At 35.5% G+C, this 25831-nt stretch overlaps 1 protein-coding gene across 6 annotated transcripts in view; it reads right to left on the bottom strand.

Moving 5' to 3' along the window:
• Positions 1-25831, bottom strand: part of syt16 (synaptotagmin XVI) — an 85655-nt gene that overhangs the window by 53569 nt on the left and 6255 nt on the right. Inside the window, exon 1 of one of the 6 annotated variants that reach the window (XM_061886143.1) lies at positions 9007-9384. The exons of 4 other annotated variants lie outside the window; for them this stretch is intronic. In XM_061886143.1, coding sequence (XP_061742127.1) covers positions 9007-9043 — 37 coding nt within the window. In that variant the 5' untranslated portion in view covers positions 9044-9384. Of the gene's footprint in view, positions 1-2102; positions 2355-9006; positions 9385-25831 lie in introns of those variants that run through there. One more of the 6 variants, XM_061886142.1, reaches the window with a different exon arrangement.

The raw sequence follows: 25831 nt of genomic DNA, 5'->3' as shown, positions 1-25831 counted from the left end.
GTGTTTAGGGCACGTCCGACCAGTAGGAGGCCACGGAGAAGACCCAGGACACGTTGGGAAGACTATGTCTCCCGGCTGTCTTAAAAAACACCTCAGGATCCCCCGGGAGGAACTGGGTGAAGTGGCTGGGGAGAGGGAACTCTGGGCTTCCCTGCTTAGGCTGCTGCCCCCGCGACCCGACCTCGGATAAGCCAAATAAAATAGATGGATGGAATATGTGAAAGTTTGACTCCCACCTTGTTTGCTACCATGACAACCTCCTTAAAGTTTTGTAATCAATCAGAAATATCAATGCCTCAAACATGCATAAGTGTGGAAAAAGTGTTTGGTTTTTTGTCCCATCATGCATTGCAATGGACTTAAATGAGAGTAATTTTAAATAATGTATTGCGCGTGGACATTTTATTTTTATAATATGCACAAATATCAGTGAGCGGGTTTTGTTATGTGTGACCATGTGCGTTGACTTTTGGTGTTGTTGTTTTTTTTTTTTGCGCCATGAGTAGGGAAGGTTGTTTGGATTGGGTCATGTATAAAATTGCTCACACTTCCACGTGCAATTCAGGGTCATTAAAGTGAAATACTCACTTGGCCCACAATATTACGACACACCTGCAGCGTTTATTTATTGCACTGACTCGCGGGCAAGACCAAAACACAAGCAGTAGTTTGCACACCGTTGCTGTAAAGCAGTGGTCCCCAACCTTTTTGTATCCGCGGATCGATCAACGCTTAGTAATTTGACCCGCGGCCCGGGGGAGGAGGGTCCTTTTTTTTTTCTTTTTCTTCTCTGTCATGAAAAAGGGACGTTTTTGTCATGAAAAATTTAGTTTTTTGTGGTTGGTGTACTATTTGTAAGTGTATATCTTGTTTTTTTATGTTGATTTAATTAAAAAAAAATATATATATTTTTATATATTTTATATATATTTATATATTATATATTTTTTTTATATATTTTTTGGGCTTCACGGTGTTAGAGGGGTTAGTGCGTCTGCCTCACAATACGAAGGTCCTGCAGTCCTGGGTTCAAATCCAGGCTCGGGATCTTTCTGTGTGGAGTTTGCATGTTCTCCCCGTGAATGCGTGGGTTCCCTCCGGGTACTCCGGCTTCCTCCCACTTCCAAAGACATGCACCTGGGGATAAGTTGATTGGCAACACTAAAATTGGCCCTAGTGTGTGAATGTGAGTGTGAATGTTGTCTGTCTATCTGTGTTGGCCCTGTGATGAGGTGGCGACTTGTCCAGGGTGTACCCCGCCTTCCGCCCGATTGTAGCTGAGATAGGCGCCAGCGCCCCCCGCGACCCCGAAAGGGAATAAGCGGTAGAAAATGGATGGATGGATGGATGTATATATTTTTTTTTTATAAAAAAATTATTCTGCGGCCCGGTACCAATTTGGCCACGGCCCGGTGGTTGGGGACCACTGCTCTAAATTATTAACGCACTGATATATGTTCGATTTGTTATGAATTTAATTAATAATTAAAGTACTAATTTAATCATTATACACCTTAAAGTCGACAAGTGGGGGGTTAAATCACCAAAGATGATTCCCGGGCGTGGCCACTGCTGCTGCTCACTGCTCTTCCTCACCTCCCAGGGTGTGATCAAGGGTGATGGGTCAAATGCAGAGAATAATTTCAACACACTTAGTGTGTGTGTGTGTGTGTGTGACAATCTTTGGTACTTAAACTTTTAACATTTACTGTAATTCTAGCAGACTCAGACGTCGAGAAGATGAGTTGACAAAAATCCGACTAAATCAAGTCATGTGCTCTAGTCTGAGGGGATGGTGCAGGATCCAAAGGGTTTCGGCGGTCTTGCGGGTGGAGACGGTTTCTGGACCTTGTCGTAAAAAGGCCGAGCTGATCCTCGACCCGCTCACTGGTTTCTCCCCTGGTGCTGGACGGAATACGGCAGCTTGTTTCGCGCCTGACAGGATAAACACCGAGCGTCCTGCACCATCCCCTCAGACTGTATCGGCATACCTGCTCTTCTTCGTAAAAGCATCACAAGCGTCTCGTTGGCCGAATTGTTTACACGCATCTTTGAGTTTTTGTTTTTGGCTTCTTTATCCGCGCAGGAGGAGCAAAACTCACTCAACGCGCCGTCGTCGTCGTCGCCGTCATGCTTGCGGTCGTCGGTCTCCATGGCGACGTCGGCTTTAATGCAGAGCCTAAAAAGTTCCCCTGAGCACCTCAACGTGCGGAGACGCCCTCTAGAACGCCGCGGCCCCCGACTGTTGACTTAGACGTAGTTGAATGGGCGTGCTTTTGTTCAGCTGCAAGGCATCCATGCATAAATGATCACCTCCACATGAGACCTCACCAGGTCAGAGATGAGTTGACTTTATTATTTAGAAAAACACACCTAATTTATTGGTTTATTTCAGTAAAAAAAAAATCTGGATTAGTTAAGTGACACTGTTAGACATATCTCATTAAAAATATAAAATGTATCGGTTTGTCAACTTAGTTTTGTAATGAATTTTAAAAAATCATCAGGGGCTCCTGTGTTGAAGCGCCACCTGCTGGTGGAAAAAGCGAACGACAACACGGACGGCGCCTACTGTATTATGTACAGTACATAAATAATACTAATCAGCACTTTTTAGTGTTGCAAAAATGATTTAAAAAAAATAATTGAAACTGACATTTATTTGCATTTTTGCTATTGTGACACATTTTTCACGCCGGACTGATTAGAAGTGATATTTTCCGAGTTTTCTATGAATTCACAGAAAAAATATTGTTTGAACAGTTACAATATTGAACACTCTATTAAAGCATGGCAAGTTAGTTAGTTCTTTTAATCAGGTTAATCCCACTTTTACATTTGGATTAATCAAATGTTATTACTCGCTTGGACAATTTAAAGTAACTTAAAAAAGACCCCAATATTTGACGCAAATGCAATTGTACTGTCAAAAAAATAAAATATACTGGTAGTATTATTCAAATAAAATAATCCTGATGTTGAACCGTATAATAACCTTTCAGGTAACCATCCGCAGTTAACAAACAAAAAAAAAAAAAAAAAAATATATATATATATATATATATATACACACTCACACATATACTTACACATAAATATACACATACAAATACATATATACATACATATATTTATAAATAGATAAACTCACATATATACATATATATATATGTATATATATATATATATGTATATATACATATATTTATAAATAGATAAACTCACATATATAAATACATATATATATATATACACACACATATACATACACAAATATACACACATACATATATACATATATATATATATTTATACAAATATTTATAAATAGATAAACTCACATATATACATACATATATATACATACGCATATACATACATACATATACATATATATATATATACATATATTTAAAAATAGATAAACTCACATATATACATACATATATATACATATATTTATAAATAGATAAACTCACATATATACATACATATATATATATACACACACACATATACATACACATAAATATACACACATACATATATATACATACTGTATATATATACATATATTTATAGATAAACTCACATATATACATACATATATATACACATATACATACACACATATATATATATATATATACATATATTTCTAAATAGATAAACTCACATATATACATACATATATATATATACATATATTTATAAATAGATAAACTCACATATATACATACATATATATATACATACATATATATATACACACACATATACATACACACATACATATATATATACATATATATATACACATATATTTATAAATAAACTCACATATATACATACATATATATACATATATTTATAGATAAACTCACATACATACATATATATATATATACTTACATATATATATATATATATATATACACACACATATACATACACATAAATATACACACATACATATATATATACACATATATTTATAAATAGATAAACTCACATATATACATACATATATATATATACATATACATACATACATATATATACATATATAAATACACATACATATACATATATACACAAAAAACACATAATATATATATACACATATATATACAAATATATATACATACAAATATATACACACACATATATATATATATATATATATATATATATATAAAAATGTATGTATTTTTTTACATACCGTAAACAAAACAAAAAAAGATTTGACTGTAAAAAAAAAAAAAAAAAAGGGTCGCCAAAAGAATGTTACCGTATAATTTTTACAGCATATAAAAAAACTTTGAATAATTAGAATAGAATGAAAAACCAGTGCCACTGCTTTTTTACGGTCAAGTTAATGCAACAGAAGTGCTGTATTTATTTTTTTTTACCGTAAAATTTACAATCGTTGTTTTAAGAGTGTATTACTGTACATGGAAAAACGGTACGAATGTTGATCATATGGCATAAAAAAATTAAAGTCGGCAGAATTTTACTGTAAATTTTATTGTCCTTTTTACATTGTACAATGTGATGGATAACTTGCTTTAAAATTATAAGTCAAGCAGATACCATACATTTCAGACTATCAGCCTTTTTTTCCTACACTTTGTACCCCGCGGCTTATAAATTGGTGCCGCTAGTCTATGGATTTTTTTTTTTTGCCGACGGCCATCATGAAAATATAAAAAAAAACAAAAAAACAATCAAATACACTGAGGTGTTTTACTGTTGGTGCTCTGACGCCACCTGTGGGTGAATTTGCCCACTGCAGGTGCAGCTTGGAGAATGCCTACAGAGTGTTTCCTTCTGTTTAAAGCTTTGAGTAGAAGTGGAAGTAAAAAATGCCTTTCAGTTTTCTCGCCGTCCATAGCGTTTATACTCAAATGGATTCTTCATTCATCACTCTAAGCAATGTTTGTAAGTTTTACAATACAACTAAAACTGTTCATACCTACTATACCGTCCCATGTGTGATGTCTGTAGGAGTGTTTTCATGCATATTTGCACGCGCTATCGTAATGTAATGAAGCTAGCTAGCGTCGTTAGCATTAGCTAATATGCCAACATGTTTACAAGTTTCTGTGTTGGTAATAATAACTTACAAAGGCAATCTTTTTGCCTTAATTCAGTTTCACAATTTCCTCAGTAAATTCACCAAAACATCACCGTGGAGTTATTGGGTCTGTTTTGCTGATTGGAAAGCTCGGTTCCGCAGCTGCTGGGTCCATGGCGGTGACTTCTGTTTTGTTTTATTACCCATTTTACTGCCATGTTACAGACACCATTTGGAAATAATTAAGGTATGTAAATACTAATTTACAGGATATCTCTGTGTAAATAACTCATTTCGCTACGTATATATCTGCGGGTTATAGTCCAGGTCATATAATATATGAAAAATATTTATATTGGTGCGCTCTTTAGTTTGGAAAATACGGTATTTAAAGTATTTATCTTTATTTTAATAAAAAAATTCTTGGGAATATTTGATAATATAGTATTTTGTTGTATTATTCGATAATTATAGGTTTGAATTATATGCAATTCCATGCAGTACATGTCTTTTTCAAATATTAAAATGGAAAGAACAAATACATCTAGTACTTTATTAATGAATATTATTTCCAGTCTCTCCCGGACCACAAAATGATGTGGCAGGCAGGATCTATAAATACACATATATAGTGTGCATATTTTGTATATATACAGTATATACAGACAAATATACAGATATATTAATACATATATACATACATATACACACACATATATATATATATATATATATATATATACACACATTATATACATACATATATACTCATATAGATACACACATATATATATACATATAGAAATAGATATATATATACACACATACATACATACACATATATATACACATATACATGTACATATATATATACACACATATACTCATATATACGTATATGTGTGTGTGTGTTATATGTATCCATCCATTTTCTACTGCTTATATATAATATATATATATGTATATGTGTGTATGTATATATATATATATATATATATATACAAACCCCGTTTCCATATGAGTTGGGAATTGTGTTAGATGTAAATATAAACGGAATACAATGATTTGCAAATCATATATATATATATATATATGTATATATATATATATATATATATATATATATATATATACACACACACACACACACACATATGTGCATATTTTGTATATATACAGTATATACAGACAAATATACATATATATTCATACATATATACATAGATATACACATATATATATATATACAGTATATATACTTACATATATACTCATATATATATAAACACAGACACACATATACATATATACATATTCCTCCAAACATGACGAGTTGAGTTTATACCAAAAAGTTGTATTACGGTTTCATCTGACCACATGACATTCTCCCAATCCTCTGCTGTATCATCCATGTATCCATTTTGGTATAAACTCAACTCGGTGTGTTTGGAGGAAGAAGAATACTGAGTTGCATCCCAAGAACACCGTACCTACTGTGAAGCATGGGGGTGGAAACATCATGTTTTGGGGCTGTTTTTCTGCTAAGGGGACAGGACGATTGATCCGTGTTAAGGAAAGAATGAATGGGGCCATGTATCGTGAGATTTGGAGCCAAAACCTCCTTCCATCAGTGAGAGCTTTGAATGTTTGACCAAATACTTATTTTCCACCATAATTTACAAATAAATTATTTAAAATTCCTGCAATGTGAATTCCTGGATTTTTTTTTCACATTCTGTCTCTCAAGGTTGAAGTGTACCTATGATGAAAATTACAGACCTCTGCCATCATTTTAAGTGGGAGAACTTGCACAATCGGTGGCTGACTAAATACTTTTTTTTGCCCCACTGTATATATATATATATATATATATATATATATATATATATATATACAGTATGTCCCGGCAAGAAATCTGCGTTCAAAAGACTCCGGCTTATTAGTGATTCCTAGAGCCCAAAAAAAGTCTGCGGGCTATAGAGCGTTTTCCGTTCGGGCTCCAGTACTCTGGAATGCCCTCCCGGTAACAGTTCGAGATGCTACCTCAGTAGAAGCATTTAAGTCTCACCTTAAAACTCATCTGTATACTCTAGCCTTTAAATAGACCTCCTTTTTAGACCAGTTGATCTGCCGCTTCTTTTCTTTCTCCTATGTCCCCCCCTCCCTTGTGGAGGGGGTCCGGTCCGATGACCATGGATGAAGTACTGGCTGTCCAGAGTCGAGACCCAGGAGGGACCGCTCGTCGGGACCCAGGATGGACCGCTCGCCTGTATCGGTTGGGGACATCTCTACGCTGCTGATCCGCTTGAGATGGTTTCCTGTGGACGGGACTCTCGCTGCTGTCTTGAATCTGCTTGAACTGAACTCTCGCGGCTGTGTTGGAGCCACTATGGATTGAACTTTCACAGTATCATGTTAGACCCGCTCGACATCCATTGCTTTCGGTCCCCTAGAGGGCGGGGGGTTGCCCACATCTGAGGTCCTCTCCAAGGTTTCTCATAGTCAGCATTGTCACTGGCGTCCCACTGGATGTGAATTCTCCCTGCCCACTGGGTGTGAGTTTTCCTTGCCCTTTTGTGGGTTCTTCCGAGGATGTTGTAGTCGTAATGATTTGTGCAGTCCTTTGAGACATTTGTGATTTGGGGCTATATAAATAAACATTGATTGATTGATTGATTGATATATATATATATATATATATATATATATATATATATATACACACACACAAACCCCGTTTCCATATGAGTTGGGAAATCCAACTCAATATCCACCCATCACTTTTCTACTGCTTGTATATAATATATATATATATGTATATATATATATATATATATATATATACACACACACATAATACATATACATCTATAATATATACACACACACACACACATATTATATATATGTGTCATATATACGAGTCATACCAAAGACTATAAAAAAATGGGAGCCATTGCCTCCCTGCTTGGCACTCAGCATAAAGGGTTGGAATTGGGGGTTAAATCACCAAAAATGATTGCTGGGTGCGCGGCACCGCTGCTGCTCACTGCTCCCCTCACCTCCCTGGGGGAGATCAAGGGTGATGGGTCAAATGCAGAGAATAATTTCGCCACACCTAGTGTGTATTTGACAATCATTGGTACTTTTTAACTTTATAATATATATATATATATATATATATATATATATATATATATATATATATATATATATATATATATGTATATTTAAGGAGAGCGCGACGCAAGTGTGACACGAGGCTCTCTGCAGCTCGCTTCTCGACGCAGACATGGAGCGGGAGAGGTAAAAAGCCTCTAAAGACGAGTACAGTCTGCAATAACACCGGCAATAAATGCTAGATTTGTTGCCAGTCGTTTTTAAACAAGAAAGAGCGACGAGAAAGTTTGGAGAAAAAAAAAATCCGAATAAACGATGTCATGTAAGAAAAACTATATGTTGATACTATAATTAATAATATCAGATTCATTCTAAATTCATGTATACAATTTTTTTCCCGCATTTTTGAAGGAAATATATGCATCGTAGCAAATAATTTGATGACGTCATATCTTGCCAATGATATGAACCCTGAGATGCTAATACGTATTATCAAAGCTCATTAGAGGAATACTAACAACGCCTATTTCTCCTGCAGCAAGTTGAAACAAGTTCCCTTTATAGTCTTATAAATGCAAACTTGTGGCCTTTTAAAGATAAAAATTGCACTTTGGAGGGAAGATTCTTGAAATTCTGTTACAGAAAACAATACCGCTGTTGTCCCCAGCACGGTCCTTACGGCTTCAGAATGACACGAGTGTGTGAAAGGAGACTAAAGCTTCAAACTAAAGCTAAAGCGCCGCTCAGTCCAGGTCACATGACCCACCAACAGGAAGAAGGAGAGTCGGAAAACAAGCGAATGCACCTACTTTCAACATCTGCTGTCCTGTTGGTGTCACTGCTCATGTCTTGGCCTCCTCGCTCACTTCTACTCTTTGTAGCAGGCTGTCCTCCATCCAGCTTCTGGACGGGACTTCATGACCGGAGCCTGTCCAGGACGGAGGTGTCTATCGGCGCCAGGGCGAGGCCGGCGCCGCTTCCTGCATTTAGTGTTTGGCTGTCCTTGTTGACAGTGTTCAGTGTTACACGTCGCACTGTTTAAAACATGTACATACACACACAAACACACACACACACTAACAGCCCGCAGCAATCTAAAGTCAACAGACTCCGTCCTAAAAGTTGCAATCATTTAAATTAACAGAGAGCAAAATGGCTCCTATCAGCAGCAAACCAGAAGCCAACTAACTGGTCCCAAACTGGCAAGAAGGAACCAGAAGCTAACTGAAGCTAACTAATTTGGAACAAAGAGGAAAGAAAGACCCGGAAGGTAACTGGAGCTAACTAACTGGGCCTAAACAGAAAGGAAGGAACCGGATGCTAACTAAGTGGGCCCAAACAGGAAAGAAGGAACCGGAAGCTAACTGGAGCTAACTAACTTTGGCCCAAACAGGAAAGAAGGAACCAGAAGCTAACTTAAGCTAACTAATTTGGAACAAAGAGGAAAGAAAGAACCGGAAGGTAAGAGGAGCTAACTAACTGGGCCTAAACTGAAACAAAGGAACCAGATGCTAACTAAGTGGGCCCAAAAAGGAAAGAAGGAACCGGAAGCTAACTGGAGCTAACTAACTTTGGCCCAAATAGGAAAGAAGGAACCAGAAGCTAACTTAAGCTAACTAATTTGGAACAAAGAGGAAAGAAAGAACCGGAAGGTAAGAGGAGCTAACTAGCTGGGCCTAAACTGAAACAAAGGAACCAGATGCTAACTAAGTGGGCCCAAAAAGGAAAGAAGGAACCGGAAGCTAACTGGAGCTAACTAACTTTGGCCCAAACAGGAAAGAAGGAACCAGAAGCTAACTTAAGCTATTTAACTGGGACAAAACAGGAAAGAAAGAACCGGAAGCTATCTGAAGCTAACTAACTGGGAACAAACCGGAAAGAAAGAAAAGAAGATAACTAACTGGGTACAAACCGGAAAGAAAGAACAAGAAGCTAACTGGAGCTAACTAACTTTGGCCCAAACAGGAAAGAAGGAACCGGAAGCTAACTTAAGCTATTTAACTGGGACAAAACAGGAAAGAAACAACCGGAAGCTAACTGAAGCTGACTAACTGGGAACAAACCAGAAAGAAAGAACAGGAAGCTAACTGGAGCTAACCAACTTTGGCCCGAACAGAAAAGAAAGAACCGGAAGAAATGTGAAGCTAACTAACTGGACCAAAACAGGAAAGAAAGAAGCGGAAGCTAACTGGACCAAACTAACTTTGGCTCAAAAAGAAAAGAAAGAACCGGAAGCTATCTGAAGCTAACTAACTGGGAACAAACAGGAATGAAGGAACCGGAAGGTAACTGAAGCTAACTAACTGGTCCAAACAGGCAAGAAGGAACCGGAAGGTAACTGGAGCTAACTAACTGGGCCTAAACAGAAAGGAAGGAACTGGAAGCTAACTGGTTTCAAACAGGAATGAAGGAACTGGAAGCTAACTGAAGCTAATTAACTGGGCCAAAAGAGAAAAGAAGGAACCAGGAGCTATCTGGCGCTAAATAACTTGGCCCAAACAGGAAAAAAGTAACCAGAAGCTAACTGAAGCTAACTAATTTGGAACAAAGAGGAAAGAAAGACCCGGAAGGTAACTGGAGCTAACTAACTGGGCCTAAACAAAAAGGAAGGAACCGGATGCAAACTAAGTGGGCCCAAACAGGAAAGAAGGAACCGGAAGCTAACTAACAGGTCCTAAACAGGAAAGAAGGAACCGGAAGCTAACTAACAGGTCCCAAACAGGAAAAAAGGAACCGGAAGCTATCTGGCGCTAACTAACTGGATGCAAACAGGAAAGTAGGAACCGGAAGCTATCTGGCGCTAACTAACTAGGAACAAACAGGAATGAAGGAACCGGAAGCTAACTGAAGCTAACTAACTGGACCCAAAGAGAAAAGAAGGAACCGGAAGGTAACTGGAGCAAACAAACTGGTCCCAAACAGAAAAGAAGGAACCGGAAGCTAACTGAAGCAAACTAAATGGACCAAAAACAGGAAAGAAAGAACCAGAAGCTAACTGAGGCTGACTAACTGGGAACAAACCAGAAAGAAAGAACAAGAAGCTAACTGGAGCTAACTAACTTTGGCCCGAACAGAAAAGAAAGAACCGGAAGCTATGTGAAGCTAACTAACTGGGCCAAAACAGGAAAGAAAGAAGCGGAAGCTAACTGGAGCTAAGTAGCTTTGGCTCAAACAGAAAAGAAAGAACCGGAAGCTATCTGAAGCTAACTAACTGGGAACAAACAGGAATGAAGGAACCGGAAGGTAACTGAAGCTAACTAACTGGTCCAAACAGGCAAGAAGGAACCGTAAGGTAACTGGAGCTAAATAACTGGGCCTAACCAGAAAGGAAGGAACCGGAAGCTAACTGGTTTCAAACAGGAATGAAGGAACCGGAAGCTAACTGAAGCTAATTAACTGGGCCAAAAGAGAAAAGAAGGAACCAGGAGCTATCTGGCGCTAAATAACTTGGCCCAAACAGGAAAAAAGGAACCAGAAGCTAACTGAAGCAAACTAATTTGGAACAAAGAGGAAAGAAAGACCCGGAAGGTAACTGGAGCTAACTAACTGGGCCTAAACAGAAAGGAAGGAACCGGATGCTAACTAAGTGGGCCCAAACAGGAAAGAAGGAACCGGAAGCTAACTAACAGGTCCCAAACAAGAAAAAAGGAACCGGAAGCTATCTGGCGCTAACTAACTGGATGCAAACAGGAAAGTAGGAACTGGAAGCTATCTGGCGCTAACTAACTAGGAACAAACAGGAATGAAGGAACCGGAAGCTAACTGAAGCTAACTAACTGGACCCAAAGAGAAAAGAAGGAACCGGAAGGTAACTGGAGCTAACAAACTGGTCCCAAACAGAAAAGAAGGAACCGGAAGCTAACTGAAGCAAACTAAATGGACCAAAAACAGGAAAGAAAGAACCAGAAGCTAACTGAAGCTGACTAACTGGGAACAAACCAGAAAGAAAGAACAAGAAGCTAACTGGAGCTAACTAACTTTGGCCCAAACAGGAAAGAAAGAACCGGAGGCGATGTGAAGCTAACTAACTGGGCCAAAACAGGAAAGAAAGAAGCGGAAGCTAACTTGAGCTAACTGGCTTTGGCTCAAACAGAGAAGAAAGAACCGGAAGCTATCGGAAGCTAACTAACTGGGAACAAACCGGAAAGAAAGAACAGAAGATAACTGAAGCTAACTAACTGGGTACAAACCGGAAAGAAAGAACAAGAAGCTAACTGGAGCTAACTAACTTTGGCCCAAACAGGAAAGAAAGAACCGGAAGCTAACTAGCTTTGGCTCAAACAGAAAAGAAAGAACCAGAAGCTATGTGAAGCTAACTGGGCCAAAACAGGAAAGAAAGAAGCGGAAGCTAACTGGAGCTAACTAACTTTGGCTCAAACAGAACAGAAAGAACCGGAAGCTATCTGAAGCTAACTAACTGGGAACAAACCGGAAAGAAAGAACAGAAGATAACTGAAGCTAACTAACTGGGTACAAACCGCAAAGAAAGAACAAGAAGCTAACTGGAGCTAACTAACTTTGGCCCAAACAGGAAAGAAGGAACCGGAAGCTAACTTAAGCTATTTAACTGGGACAAAACAGGAAAGAAAGAACCGGAAGCTAACTGAAGCTGACCAACAGGGAACAAACCAGAAAGAAAGAACAAGAAGCTAACTGGAGCTAACTAACTTTGGCTCAAAAAGAAAAGAAAGAACCGGAAGCTATCTGAAGCTAACTAACTGGGAACAAACCGGAAAGAAAGAACAGAAGATACTAACTGGGTACAAACCGGAAAGAAAAAACAAGAAGCTAACTGGAGCTAACTAACTTTGGCCCAAACAGGAAAGAAGGGACCGGAAGCTAACTTAAGCTATTTAACTGGGACAAAACAGGAAAGAAAGAACCGGAAGCTGACTGAAACTAACTAACCGGGAACGAACAAGAAGCTAACTGGAATTACCTAACTTTGGCCACAACAGAAAAGAAAGAACCGGAAGCTCTCCGGCGCTAACTAACTGGGCCCAAACAGGAAAGAAGGCTTTCCGGAACAAACCATCCCTGGGACCAACGAAGGGCGCTCTCCTCCCCTCCGAGCAGGATGGCGCCCACGGTGAGGAGGAGGAGGCGGCGGCTAAGAACTAGACCTGGCGCTGGCCTGCAAGTGGGCCACAAAGACCTGATGCAGTCACCATGGCAACAAGCAATCCCTCTGACATGAATGAAACTGACTGGCTTTCATGTGCACATGAGTCCTTCCATCACTATTATTATTATTATTAATATTAACATTAATATTACATCATGCCTTTCCAAAGAGCAAATACAGTTTCCATTTTGCACAGGAGTTGCAGAAAATAAAACCTTTCCAAAAAGGCCAAATAAATGTGTTAATTAGAGCAGGCTTGTCCAAAGGTTTTTAACGACCTGTGGGACAATTTAAAAATAGTAGTACAGAAAAAAAATAAACAGAAAAATGTGCAATAAAATAGCAAAACCGGTGAAATCTAAGGAGACAAAGTTGCAATGTTTACTATAATAACACAAAACTGCCATGCAGGCTGTTTGTCTTTTTAAAGATGTCCAAAAAAAATCTATTTTGATACTAATCATTGACCTTTTTTATTGTAGGCCACAATTTGAAATATTTTTAGGGGAATTATTGCATATTTTAGAGCAAAAAACAAACAAACAAAAAAAAAACAACACAAAAATATGATAAAAACGTATAATAGACGGACAGATCTGAAGTTGATCTAGAGCGCGGGTCTGCAACCTGTGGCTCTTTAGCGTCGCCCTAGTGGCCCCCTGAAGCTTTTTCCAAAAATGTATGAAAATAGAATAAGACGGAAGGGGGAAAAAAAATAGTTTTAGAATTGTTTCTGTTGGACGACAAACTTGTCCCAAACAGGAAATAAGGAACCGGAAGCTAACTGAAATGAACTAACTGGGCCCAAACAAGAAAAAAGGAACCGGAAGCTAACTGGAGCTAAATAACTGGGCCCAAACGGGAAAGAAAGAACCGGAAGGTAACTGGAGCTGACTAACTGGGCCCAAACAGGAAATAAGGAACCGGAAGCTAACTGAAATGAACTAACTGGGCCCAAACAAGAAAAAAGGAACCGGAAGCTAACTGTAGCTAAATAACTGGGCCCAAACGGGAAAGAAAGAACCGGAAGGTAACTGGAGCTGACTAACTGGGCCCAAACAGGAAAGAAGGAACCGGAAGCTAACTGAAACTAACAAATTGGGCCCAAACAGGAAAAGAGGAACCTGAGAATAACTGGAGCTAACTAACTTGGCCCAAAGAGAAAAGAAAGAACCGGAATGTAACTGGAGCTGACTAACTGGTCCCAAACAGGAAAAAAGGAATCGGAAGCTAACTGAAACTAACTAAATGGGCCCAAACAGGAAAAGAGGAACCTGAGAATAACTGGAGCTAACTAACTTGGCCCAAAGAGAAAAGAAGGAACCGGAATGTAACTGGAGCTGACTAACTGGTCCCAAACAGGATAGAAGGAATCGGAAACTAACTGAAACTAACTAACTGGGCCCAAACAGGAAAAGAGGAACCTGAGAATAACTGGAGCTAACTAACTGGGCCCAAAGAGAAAAGAAGGAACCGGAATGTAACTGGAGCTGACTAACTGGGCCCAAACAGGAAAAAAAAGGAACCGGAAGCTATCTGCCGCTAACTAACTGGTCCCAAACAGGAAAGAAGGAATCGGAAGCTAACTGAAACTAACTAACTGGGCCCAAACAGGAAAAAAGGAACCGGAAGCTAACTGGAGCTAAATAACTGGCCCCAATCAGGAAAGAAAGAACCGGAATGTAACTGGAGCTGACTAACTGGGCCCAAACAGGAATGAAGGAACCAGAAGCTAACTGCAACTAACTAATTGGGCCCAAACAGGAAAAAAGGAACCTGAGAATAACTGGAGCTAACTAACTGGGTCCAAAGAGAAAAGAAGGAACCGGAATGTAACTGGAGCTAACTAACTGGTCCCAAACAGGAAAGAAAGAATCGGAAGCTAACTGAAGCTAACTAACTGGGCCCAAACAGGAAAAAGGGAAGCGGAAGCTATCTGGCGCTAACTAACTGGTTGCAAACAGGAAAGAAGGAATCGGAAGCTAACTGAAGCTAACTAACTGCTTCCAAACAAGCAAAAAAGAACTGGAAGCTAACTGGAGCTAAATAACTGGGCCCAAACGGTAAAGAAAGAACCGGAAGGTAAGTGGAGCTGACTAACTGGTCCCAAAAAGGAAAGAAGGAACCAAAAGCTATCTGGCGCTTACTAACTGGTCCCAAACAAGAAAGAAGGAACGGAAGCTAACTGAAGCTAACTAACTGGGCCCAAACAGGAAATAAGGAATCGGGAGCTAACTGGAGCTGACAAACTGGTCCAAAACAGGAAAAAAGGAACCGGAAGCTAACTGAAGCTAACTGACTGGGTGGGCCCAAACAGGAAAGAAGGAACCGGAAGCTAACTGAAGCTAACTAACTGGGCCCAAAGAGTAAAGAAAGAACCGGAAGGTTAAGTGGAGTTGACTAACTGGTCCCAAACCGGAAAGAAGGAACCGAAAGCTATCTGGCGCTTACTAACTGGTCCCAAACAAGAAAGAAGGAACCGGAAGCTAACTGAAGCTAACTAACTGGGCCCAAACAGGAAATAAGGAATCGGAAGCTAACTGGAGCTAACTAACTGGTTCCAAACAGGAAAAAAGGAACCGGAAGCTAACTGAAGCTAACTGACTGGGTGGGCCCAAACAGGAAAGAAGGAACCGGAAGCTAACTGAAGCTAACTAACTGGGCCCAAACAGTAAAGAAAGAACCGGAAGGTTAAGTGGAGTTGACTAACTGGTCCCAAACCGGAAAGAAGGAACCGAAAGCTATCTGGCGCTTACTAACTGGTCCCAAACAAGAAAGAAGGAACGGAAGCTAACTGAAGCTAACTAACTGGGCCCAAACAGGAAATAAGGAATCGTAAGCTAACTGGAGCTAACTAACTGGTTCCAAACAGGAAAAAAGGAACCAGAAGCTAACTTAAGCTAACTGACTGGGCCCAAACAGTAAAGAAAGAACCGGAAGGTAAGTGGAGCTGACTAACTGGTCCCAAAAAGGAAAGAAGGAACCAAAAGCTATCTGGCGCTTACTAACTGGTCCCAAACAAGAAAGAAGGAACGGAAGCTAACTGAAGCTAACTAACTGGGCCCAAACAGGAAATAAGGAATCGGGAGCTAACTGGAGCTGGCAAACTGGTTCAAAACAGGAAAAAAGGAACCGGAAGCTAACTGAAGCTAACTGACTGGGTGGGCCCAAACAGGAAAGAAGGACCCGGAAGCTAACTGAAGCTAACTAACTGGGCCCAAAGAGTAAAGAAAGAACCGGAAGGTTAAGTGGAGTTGAATAACTGGTCCCAAACCGGAAAGAAGGAACCGAAAGCTATCTGGCGCTTACTAACTGGTCCCAAACAAGAAAGAAGGAACCGGAAGCTAACTGAAGCTAACTAACTGGGCCCAAACAGGAAATAAGGAATCGCAAGCTAACTGGAGCTAACTAACTGGTTCCAAACAGGAAAAAAGGAACCGGAAGCTAACTGAAGCTAACTGACTGGGTGGGCCCAAACAGGAAAGACGGAACCGGAAGCTAACTGAAGCTAACTGACTGGGTGGGCCCAAACAGGAAAGACGGAACCGGAAGCTAACTGAAGCTAACTAACTGGTTCCAAACAGGAAAAAAGGAACCGGAAAATAACTGAAGCTAACTGACTAGGTGGGCCCAAACAGGAAAGACGGAACCGGAAGCTAACTGAAGCTAACTAACTGGGCCCAAACAGGAAAGAAGGAACCGGAAGGTTAGTCACTGGGCCCAAACAGTTAAAAAGAACCTGAAAGTAACTGGAGCTAACTGGTCCCAAACAGGAAAAAAAGAACCGGTTAGTTATCTGGAGCCAACTAGCTGGTCCCAACGAGTGGCCCCATGGAGCTTTTTAAAAAATCTATGAAAATAGAATAAAACGGTGGCAAAAAATTGTTTTGCTTTAATATTATTTCTGCAGGAGGACAAACATGACACACACCTTCCTAACTGTTCGAAATCCCACTGTTTGTATTGAACATGATTCTCTGGCGAGAGTATTTGCCGAGCGCCGTTTTGTCCTACTAATTTTGGTGGTGCTTGAACTCACCGTGACTTGTTTACATGCACAACTTTCTTCGACGATGCCAGAGAAAGACAAATATCATGCCACTCCTTTGTCTCATTTTGTCCACCAAACGTTTTATGCTGTACATGAATGCAGAAAAGTGAGTTTGTTTTAATGTTATTGACTCGTGTGGAGTGCTTAGCAAGCATATTTGGCCAGCAAGCTGCAAGCTATTCAATGCTAACGTGCTATTTAAGCGAAATGTAAGTACATATTGCATCATTATGACTCGTTAGTAGGTATATTTGAGCTCATTTAATTTCCTTTACTTATGTCCTCGGTGTATTTAATTATTTTCTCCATGTTTCATGACACATTATCCGTATGTAATATTGGCGGCATTTCTGTGTGCCGTGTTGTTCCAGACCACAGCAAACGTTAGCCAGCTTGCAAAGATTGTAATAAATCCATTAGAAGAAGACAACCTGCCGTTTCCTTAAAATTGGACACACAAATCTATATCTACCACCATTGTAAGACCCTCATTTCCAGGAGTTATCTCACCCTCTGAGAAGTTTTGCTAAAGTGGAAATGTGTAGAATAATTATTAGATTTCAATAATTCTGTGAACAAAGATTAACGTCAGCCTGCGACACGTAGTCATTTTGATAGTAGGCTAATATAACTAATATAGACACTTACATCATGTGTTGTCTTCATTATAACACTTATATAACACTTTTAAAGTCATTTTGATAGTAGGCTAATATAACTAACATAGACACTTACATCATGTGTTGTCTTCATTATAACACTTATATAAGACTTTTAAAGTCATTTTGATAGTAGGCTAATATAACTAATATAAACACTTACGTCATGTGTTGTCTTCATTATAACACTTATATAACACTTTTAAAGTCATTTTGATAGTAGGCTAATATAACTAACATAGACACTTACATCATGTGTTGTCTTCATTATAACACTTATATAAGACTTTTAAAGTCATTTTGATAGTAGGCTAATATAACTAATATAGACACTTTCATCATGTGTTGTCTTCATCATAACACTTGTATAAGCCTTTAAGTTATTTTGATAGTAGGCTAATATAACTAATATAGACACTTACGTCATGTGTTGTCTTCATTATAACACTTATATAAGACTTTTAAAGTAATTTTGATAGTAGGCTAATATAACTAATATAAACACTTACGTCATGTGTTGTCTTCATTATAACACTTATATAAGACTTTTAAAGTCATTTTGATAGTAGGCTAATATAACTAATATAGACACTTTCATCATGTGTTGTCTTCATTATAACACTTATATAATCCTGTAAGTCATTTTGATAGTAGGCTAATATAACTAACAGACACTTACATAATGTGTTGTCTTCATTATAACACTTATATAATCCTTTAAGTCATTTTGATAGTAGGCTAATATAACTAATATAGACACATCATGTGTTGTCTTCATTATAACACTTATATAAGAGTTTTAAAGTCATTTTGATAGTAGGCTAATATAACTAATATAGACACTTACATCATGTGTTGTCTTCATTATAACACTTATAAAAGACTTTTAAAGTCCTTTTGATAGTAGGCTAATATAACTGATATAGACACTTACGTCATGTGTTGTCTTCATTATAACACTTATATAATCCTTTAAGTCATTTTGATAGTAGGCTAATATAACTAATATAGACACTTACATCATGTGTTGTCTTCATTATAACACTTATATAAGACTTTTAAAGTCATTTTGATAGTAGGCTAATACAACTAATATAGACACTTACGTCATGTGTTGTCTTCATCATAACACTTATATAATCCTTTAAGTCATTTTGATAGTAGGCTAATATAACTAATATAGACACGTCAATTGTACGGAATATGTACTGTGCAATCTACTAATAAAAGTATCAATCAATCAATCAATCAATCAATCAGTCATGTGTTGTCTTCATTATAACACTTATATAAGACTTTTAAAGTAATTTTGATAGTAGGCTAATATAACTAATACAGACACTTACGTCATGTGTTGTCTTCATCATAACACTTATATAAGCCTTTAAGTCATTTTGATAGTAGGCTAATATAGCTAATATAGACACTTACATCATGTGTTGTCTTCATTATAACACTTATATAATCCTTTAAGTCATTTTGATAGTAGGCTAATATAGCTAATATAGACACTTACGTCATGTGTTGCCTTCATTATAACACTTATATAAGACTTTTAAAGTAATTTTGATAGTAGGCTAATATAGCTAATATAGACACTTACGTCATGTGTTGTCTTCATCATAACACTTATATAATCCTTTAAGTCATTTTGATAGTAGGCTAATATAACTAATATAGACACGTCAATTGTACGGAATATGTACTGTGCAATCTACTAATAAAAGTATCAATCAATCAATCAATCAATCAATCAGTCATGTGTTGTCTTCATTATAACACTTATATAAGACTTTTAAAGTAATTTTGATGGTAGGCTAATTAAACTAATACAGACACTTACGTCATGTGTTGTCTTCATCATATCAATTATATAAGCCTTTAAGTCATTTTGATAGTAGGCTAATATAGCTAATATAGACACTTACATCATGTGTTGTCTTCATTATAACACTTATATAAGACTTTTAAAGTCATTTTGATAGTAGGCTAATATAGCTAATATAGACACTTACGTCATGTGTTGTCTTCATTATAACACTTATATAAGACTTTTAAAGTCATTTTGATAGTAGGCTAATATAACTAATATAGACACTTACATCATGTGTTGTCTTCATTATAACACTTATATAAGACTTTTAAAGTCATTTTGATAGTAGGCTAATATAACTAATATAGACACTTACATCATGTGTTGTCTTCATTATAACACTTATATAAGACTTTTAAAGTCATTTTGATAGTAGGCTAATATAACTAATATAGACACTTACATCATGTGTTGTCTTCATTATAACACTTATATAAGACTTTTAAAGTCATTTTGATAGTAGGCTAATATAACTAATATAGACACTTACGTCATGTGTTGTCTTCATTATAACACTTATATAAGACTTTTAAAGTCATTTTGATAGTAGGCTAATATAACTAATATAGACACTTACATCATGTGTTGTCTTCATTATAACACTTATATAAGACTTTTAAAGTCATTTTGATAGTAGGCTAATATAACTAATATAGACACTTACGTCATGTGTTGTCTTCATTATAACACTTATATAAGACTTTTAAAGTCATTTTGATAGTAGGCTAATATAACTAATATAGACACTTACATCATGTGTTGTCTTCATTATAACACTTATATAAGACTTTTAAAGTCATTTTGATAGTAGGCTAATATAACTAATATAGACACTTACATCATGTGTTGTCTTCATTATAACACTCATATAAGACTTTTAAAGTCATTTTGATAGTAGGCTAATATAACTAATATAGACACTTACATCATGTGTTGTCTTCATTATAACACTTATATAAGACTTTTAAAGTAATTTTGATAGTAGGCTAATATAACTAATATAGACACTTACGTCATGTGTTGTCTTCATTATAACACTATATAATCCTTTAAGTCATTTTGATAGTAGGCTAATATAACTAATATAGACACGTCAATTGTACGGAATATGTACTGTGCAATCTACTAATAAAAGTATCAATCAATCAATCAATCAATCAGTCATGTGTTGTCTTCATTATAACACTTATATAAGACTTTTAAAGTAATTTTGATGGTAGGCTAATTAAACTAATACAGACACTTACGTCATGTGTTGTCTTCATCATATCAATTATATAAGCCTTTAAGTCATTTTGATAGTAGGCTAATATAGCTAATATAGACACTTACGTCATGTGTTGTCTTCATTATAACACTTATATAAGACTTTTAAAGTCATTTTGATAGTAGGCTAATATAACTAATATAGACACTTACGTCATGTGTTGTCTTCATTATAACACTTTTATAAGACTTTTAAAGTCATTTTGATAGTAGGCTAATATAACTAATATAGACACTTACATCATGTGTTGTCTTCATTATAACACTTATATAAGACTTTTAAAGTAATTTTGATAGTAGGCTAATATAACTAATATAGACACTTACGTCATGTGTTGTCTTCATTATAACACTTATATAAGACTTTTAAAGTAATTTTGATAGTAGGCTAATATAACTAATATAAACACTTACGTCATGTGTTGTCTTCATTATAACACTTATATAAGACTTTTAAAGTCATTTTGATAGTAGGCTAATATAACTAATATAGACACTTTCATCATGTGTTGTCTTCATTATAACACTTATATAATCCTGTAAGTCATTTTGATAGTAGGCTAATATAACTAACAGACACTTACATAATGTGTTGTCTTCATTATAACACTTATATAATCCTTTAAGTCATTTTGATAGTAGGCTAATATAACTAATATAGACACATCATGTGTTGTCTTCATTATAACACTTATATAAGAGTTTTAAAGTCATTTTGATAGTAGGCTAATATAACTAATATAGACACTTACATCATGTGTTGTCTTCATTATAACACTTATATAATCCTGTAAGTCATTTTGATAGTAGGCTAATAGAACTAACAGACACTTACATAATGTGTTGTCTTCATTATAACACTTATATAATCCTTTAAGTCATTTTGATAGTAGGCTAATATAACTAATATAGACACATCATGTGTTGTCTTCATTATAACACTTATAAAAGACTTTTAAAGTCCTTTTGATAGTAGGCTAATATAACTGATATAGACACTTACATCATGTGTTGTCTTCATTATAACACTTATATAATCCTTTAAGTAATTTTGATAGTAGGCTAATATAATTAATATAGACACTTACGTCATGTGTTGTCTTCATTACAACACTTATATAAGACTTTTAAAGTAATTTTGATAGTAGGCTAATATAACTAATATGGACACTTACATCATGTGTTGTCTTCATTATAACACTTATATAATCCTTTAAGTCATTTTGATAGTAGGCTAATATAACTAATATAGACACTTACATCATGTGTTGTCTTCATTATAACACTTATATAAGACTTTTAAAGTCATTTTGATAGTAGGCTAATACAACTAATATAGACACTTACGTCATGTGTTGTCTTCATCATAACACTTATATAATCCTTTAAGTCATTTTGATAGTAGGCTAATATAACTAATATAGACACGTCAATTGTACGGAATATGTACTGTGCAATCTACTAATAAAAGTATCAATCAATCAATCAATCAATCAATCAGTCATGTGTTGTCTTCATTATAACACTTATATAAGACTTTTAAAGTAATTTTGATAGTAGGCTAATATAACTAATACAGACACTTACGTCATGTGTTGTCTTCATCATAACACTTATATAAGCCTTTAAGTCATTTTGATAGTAGGCTAATATAGCTAATATAGACACTTACATCATGTGTTGTCTTCATTATAACACTTATATAATCCTTTAAGTCATTTTGATAGTAGGCTAATATAGCTAATATAGACACTTACGTCATGTGTTGCCTTCATTATAACACTTATATAAGACTTTTAAAGTAATTTTGATAGTAGGCTAATATAGCTAATATAGACACTTACGTCATGTGTTGTCTTCATCATAACACTTATATAATCCTTTAAGTCATTTTGATAGTAGGCTAATATAACTAATATAGACACGTCAATTGTACGGAATATGTACTGTGCAATCTACTAATAAAAGTATCAATCAATCAATCAATCAATCAATCAGTCATGTGTTGTCTTCATTATAACACTTATATAAGACTTTTAAAGTAATTTTGATGGTAGGCTAATTAAACTAATACAGACACTTACGTCATGTGTTGTCTTCATCATATCAATTATATAAGCCTTTAAGTCATTTTGATAGTAGGCTAATATAGCTAATATAGACACTTACATCATGTGTTGTCTTCATTATAACACTTATATAAGACTTTTAAAGTCATTTTGATAGTAGGCTAATATAGCTAATATAGACACTTACATCATGTGTTGTCTTCATTATAACACTTATATAAGACTTTTAAAGTCATTTTGATAGTAGGCTAATATAACTAATATAGACACTTACGTCATGTGTTGTCTTCATTATAACACTTATATAAGACTTTTAAAGTCATTTTGATAGTAGGCTAATATAACTAATATAGACACTTACATCATGTGTTGTCTTCATTATAACACTTATATAAGACTTTTAAAGTCATTTTGATAGTAGGCTAATATAACTAATATAGACACTTACGTCATGTGTTGTCTTCATTATAACACTTATATAGGACTTTTAAAGTCATTTTGATAGTAGGCTAATATAACTAATATAGACACTTACATCATGTGTTGTCTTCATTATAACACTTATATAAGACTTTTAAAGTCATTTTGATAGTAGGCTAATATAACTAATATAGACACTTACGTCATGTGTTGTCTTCATTATAACACTTATATAAGACTTTTAAAGTCATTTTGATAGTAGGCTAATATAACTAATATAGACACTTACATCATGTGTTGTCTTCATTATAACACTTATATAAGACTTTTAAAGTCATTTTGATAGTAGGCTAATATAACTAATATAGACACTTACATCATGTGTTGTCTTCATTATAACACTCATATAAGACTTTTAAAGTCATTTTGATAGTAGGCTAATATAACTAATATAGACACTTACATCATGTGTTGTCTTCATTATAACACTTATATAAGACTTTTAAAGTAATTTTGATAGTAGGCTAATATAACTAATATAGACACTTACGTCATGTGTTGTCTTCATTATAACACTATATAATCCTTTAAGTCATTTTGATAGTAGGCTAATATAACTAATATAGACACGTCAATTGTACGGAATATGTACTGTGCAATCTACTAATAAAAGTATCAATCAATCAATCAATCAATCAGTCATGTGTTGTCTTCATTATAACACTTATATAAGACTTTTAAAGTAATTTTGATGGTAGGCTAATTAAACTAATACAGACACTTACGTCATGTGTTGTCTTCATCATATCAATTATATAAGCCTTTAAGTCATTTTGATAGTAGGCTAATATAGCTAATATAGACACTTACGTCATGTGTTGTCTTCATTATAACACTTATATAAGACTTTTAAAGTCATTTTGATAGTAGGCTAATATAACTAATATAGACACTTACGTCATGTGTTGTCTTCATTATAACACTTTTATAAGACTTTTAAAGTCATTTTGATAGTAGGCTAATATAACTAATATAGACACTTACATCATGTGTTGTCTTCATTATAACACTTATATAAGACTTTTAAAGTAATTTTGATAGTAGGCTAATATAACTAATATAGACACTTACGTCATGTGTTGTCTTCATTATAACACTTATATAAGACTTTTAAAGTAATTTTGATAGTAGGCTAATATAACTAATATAAACACTTACGTCATGTGTTGTCTTCATTATAACACTTATATAAGACTTTTAAAGTCATTTTGATAGTAGGCTAATATAACTAATATAGACACTTTCATCATGTGTTGTCTTCATTATAACACTTATATAATCCTGTAAGTCATTTTGATAGTAGGCTAATATAACTAACAGACACTTACATAATGTGTTGTCTTCATTATAACACTTATATAATCCTTTAAGTCATTTTGATAGTAGGCTAATATAACTAATATAGACACATCATGTGTTGTCTTCATTATAACACTTATATAAGAGTTTTAAAGTCATTTTGATAGTAGGCTAATATAACTAATATAGACACTTACATCATGTGTTGTCTTCATTATAACACTTATATAATCCTGTAAGTCATTTTGATAGTAGGCTAATATAACTAACAGACACTTACATAATGTGTTGTCTTCATTATAACACTTATATAATCCTTTAAGTCATTTTGATAGTAGGCTAATATAACTAATATAGACACATCATGTGTTGTCTTCATTATAACACTTATAAAAGACTTTTAAAGTCCTTTTGATAGTAGGCTAATATAACTGATATAGACACTTACATCATGTGTTGTCTTCATTATAACACTTATATAATCCTTTAAGTAATTTTGATAGTAGGCTAATATAATTAATATAGACACTTACGTCATGTGTTGTCTTCATTACAACACTTATATAAGACTTTTAAAGTAATTTTGATAGTAGGCTAATATAACTAATATGGACACTTACGTCATGTGTTGTCTTCATTATAACACTTATATAATCCTTTAAGTCATTTTGATAGTAGGCTAATATAACTAATATAGACACTTACATCATGTGTTGTCTTCATTATAACACTTATATAAGACTTTTAAAGTCATTTTGATAGTAGGCTAATACAACTAATATAGACACTTACGTCATGTGTTGTCTTCATCA

The sequence above is a fragment of the Nerophis ophidion genome, linkage group LG24 (genome assembly GCF_033978795.1).
Source record: "Nerophis ophidion isolate RoL-2023_Sa linkage group LG24, RoL_Noph_v1.0, whole genome shotgun sequence".
Lineage (NCBI taxonomy): Eukaryota > Metazoa > Chordata > Actinopteri > Syngnathiformes > Syngnathidae > Nerophis > Nerophis ophidion.
The sequence above is the reverse complement of the archived record's forward strand: the minus strand, read 5'-3'. Positions and strand labels throughout refer to the sequence as shown.